The sequence below is a fragment of the Malaclemys terrapin genome, chromosome 13, assembly GCF_027887155.1.
Source record: "Malaclemys terrapin pileata isolate rMalTer1 chromosome 13, rMalTer1.hap1, whole genome shotgun sequence".
Lineage (NCBI taxonomy): Eukaryota > Metazoa > Chordata > Testudines > Emydidae > Malaclemys > Malaclemys terrapin.
In genome coordinates, this window is record NC_071517.1 from 33,454,196 (window position 1) to 33,457,867 (window position 3,672).

Here is a 3,672-nt window from a genome sequence, read left to right on the forward strand (position 1 = left end):
GGTTGTCCTTCTGTGGCCCTAACGTTATCAATCCCTTCTTTATTGACATAGATTCCTGGATAACATTCTCCTGCACTGACACAAGACTCGTCGAGCTGACAACTTTCATCATCTCATACAGTGTCCTCCATATCGCATGTGTTTTCCAGCAAAAAACAGGAAATCATTGCCTGAAAACTGGTGAAAATTAAACAATTTGGGGGGTTGGAGAGGAGACACTTTCCGTGAAAATTTTTGTTTAGTTTAAAAGCCAATATTTTCTGTTGAAAACAAGTTTTCATGGGAAATTTTCAGCCAAAACTTCTTGGCATCCAGAAATAATTGATCATCCAATTGCTTTCACTGAGAGTATGATCTAGCGCATAGGGCACTGAACTGGGAGTCAGGACACATGGATTGTTTTCTCACCTCTACCTTCAACTTGTTGTGTGTGACTTTGGGTGAATTACTTGATGTCTTTGTGCATCTGTTTCCCCATCCACACTTTGTCTATTTAAAATGTAATCTCATTAGGGAAAGGTCTCTCTTTTACTCTATGTTTCTACAGTCCTCTGATGGCCCCCTGATCTCAGCTGAGGTCTCTAGGAGTTACTGAAATATAAATAGAGGAGAGATTCAGGAAGCTGGGCAGGATAATTAATATCTGAAAAAGAAAGATTGTAAGATTTTCAATAGCACCTAAGTTCTAAGTGGATTGGCACCTAGTGGACTTTTTAAGCAAGTTACGTGAATGATAAATGTGTCAACAGCCTTAAAAAATAAATCTTACAGGAATGTTGATGCTTCTCACCATATTCAGCAATCACCTGAACATTGTTGGAAGGTTAACAATTATACTAGTGTGGAAACAAACTTGTGTAATTTTGCCGTAAGGTTCATATGAGTGTTTGGGTTTGTTTAGATGGAGAGTTAGGGTACAGCAAGCTGGGCTGTTAATCTACAGCACACACTAGGGCTACATCTACACTGCTCAACACTTTCAGTGGCATGTAGGGGTTACCACAGTGAAGAGGAAGCTGATCCACACTGCGGTGTGTAGCTACATGTGGGAGTGAAAGACTCTGTCAGGAGGGAGATTTCAGAGTACTTCACTGGGCCAGGGAAAGGCTTCAGAGGTGGGGAGGCAATGAGACACTACACTGCTAAAAATGGCACTGTGCATGGGGGAGACACAGCTTAGGGGAGTAGAGAGCTGTGTAAGGTACCTACTTTGGTAAATGTCCACAGGGTTCAGGCATGTTTTTCCTCTACTTGCCTAAGCAGTGCCTCACTATCTACACAGCTATTATTACCCATGCTAGGGGGGCAAGCTGTATATACACTGTTCGCCATACACACGGTCAAAAGAAGTGTGCAGTGTAGATATGCTTTAAGTTTCCATGTGAATCTTGCTGCTTCCCACTAACAGTTGCTTAGTGTGCTTTGATTTACTGTAATTTAAAACAGGAGTAGTTTGATGGGAGTGGTAACAGTGCCCACACTTACACACACTGCACTGTAGATTCACACTCTGGCTTGCCACACACTGACACTTCATCTAGACAAGGCCGTTGACATGCATTACAACAGGGTAAGGTGTTACAGTCCTGTGCTTGAACATTCAAGTTTGTGTAGTATCTAACTGACTTCAGCATTTTAACTGCTTGTCTCCAATGTTCTCTTATTTCTTGGCAGATGGACCTCACGAACAGTAGAGAAACAGAAAACCAAACGAGTGTGCAAGAATTCATCTTACTGGGCTTTCCTGGCACTTGGTATTTCCGGATGTCCCTTGTTGTACTGTTTTCTGTGATGTACATGCTAACGATCCTAGGGAATGTGTCCATCATAGCTTTAGTGTGGACCCACCCGCAGTTCCACACCCCCATGTACTTCTTCCTCTGCAATCTCTCCTTCCTGGAGATCTGGTTCACCACAGCATGTGTCCCCAAGGCTATTGGTGTCATGCTAGGGACAAGCCAAACTATCTCTTTCACTGTCTGCCTCCTGCAATTGTTCTTTTTCCTCTCCATGGGTTCTACAGAATGTTTCCTCCTGGCTGTCATGGCCTATGACCGCTATTTGGCCATATGCCACCCATTGCGCTACAGCTCCCTCATGAACAGCACCATCATTGTTTGGCTGGCCCTTATCTCTTGGCTGTGTGGTTTCCTGGCTATCTCTGTGCTAGCATCTCTAATATCCAGGTTGTCTTTCTGTGGCCCTAACATCATCAATCATTTCGTTTGTGACATAGATTCCTGGATAGCACTCTCCTGCACTGACACAAGCCTCATTGAACTGGCAGCATTCATTATCTCAATCATTGTTGTCGTGGTCTCATGCGCGATAACACTGGTCTCCTACTTTTACATCATCTCCACCATCTTGAGAATCCCATCAGCCCAAGGCCGGCAAAAGGCCTTTTCCACTTGCTCTGCCCATCTCTCTGTTGTGACTATCTGGTACGGCTCCATCACTTTTCTGTATGTCAAGCCTACTGCACAAAGCTCATTGGATTTGAATAAAACAATCAACATCTTTAGCACTGTTGTAACTCCGATATTAAATCCTTTCATTTACACTTTAAGAAACAAAGAGGTGAAGGAAGCCTTGGCAAAGGCATTCAGTAGGATGTGAAGTCATTTTCAAACAAGCTGGATTTAGTAGAAATTTAGTCAAAAGGACCAAAACATTCCTGAAGGTCATGAATATAGTAGAAAATTAGGAAAAAGGGTTGATGCAGAGAATTTCAAAGGGCAACCAACTCCTTTTTTTTTTAAAATGGGAGTCAGACACCTAAATCCTCCCTTAAATCCTAATCTACTTTCTTTGTGCAGGAGATCATGTCTTTGCTTTTTAGCTTTCCTCATTTACAGTAATAAACAGTTACTTTTTTCTTGGATGAGATCAAGTTATTGACTGTTGTCCACTGATCTAACCTTGGAGGGTTTATAGTTCGGGTAAAATATAATCTAGCTGTTAAGCATGCTTATAGAAATAATAATGGAAGTTCTGGAGCTGTAATGTGAAGCACAGGATATACAAATATTTAATACAAAATATATGTATTAAAAGTAGGCTGGCTCTAGGTTTTAATAATTAATTATTAAGGGGTTAGAGTGGGGCCTAGCAGAAGTTGGAGTTGGCATAAGATAGCGTGAGAGTTATGAGTGCTTGACTGAAGGTTATGGAATCATACTTGCTTGACCTAAGGTTATAAAATATAGCAATATGTATCTTGTAATAGTTAGCAATGCATTTGGGGTGAAACAGCTAAACCATAAAGGAACAGATAGTAGCATCTTAGTGGCTTTTTGCAACAAGAGCTAACTGCACTGAGCTTCAAAACTATTGGGAAAGGGACTGGTGCAGATGCTCGTATTACTGTTGAAAAGGTAATTATGGTGAATTGGAACACCATGTATGGACAACTGGAACCCTAAAATTGGTATCCTGGATTACCAAATAGGAATAGGGGGCTGAGATTTGACTTGATCAGATATTGTCCCAGATGTATGTGGGAAGAATGAAAAAAGGAGTACAAAAGTGTATCAAACTTGTTCCTAGCTGGGACACTGGAATTATGATATGGGACAACTGAGTAGGAAACATGGCCCAGCTCTTTCCTCTTGGGGTGATTTCCACATACTTTTTCTTCCATCTTTCTTTCTAAGGGTTTCCATAAAGTTG

General features: G+C 41.5%; 1 protein-coding gene across 1 annotated transcript; it reads left to right on the forward strand.

The window, feature by feature from the left end:
* Nucleotides 1–1,555: 1,555 nt before the first annotated feature.
* On the forward strand, nt 1,556–2,619 carry LOC128847945 (olfactory receptor 6F1-like). Its single transcript, XM_054047669.1, has 2 exons — nt 1,556–1,570; nt 1,675–2,619. The coding sequence occupies exons 1-2, from the start codon at nt 1,556–1,558 to the stop codon at nt 2,617–2,619; spliced, it is 960 nt and encodes a 319-aa protein (XP_053903644.1).
* The last annotated feature ends 1,053 nt before the right edge of the window (nt 2,620–3,672 follow it).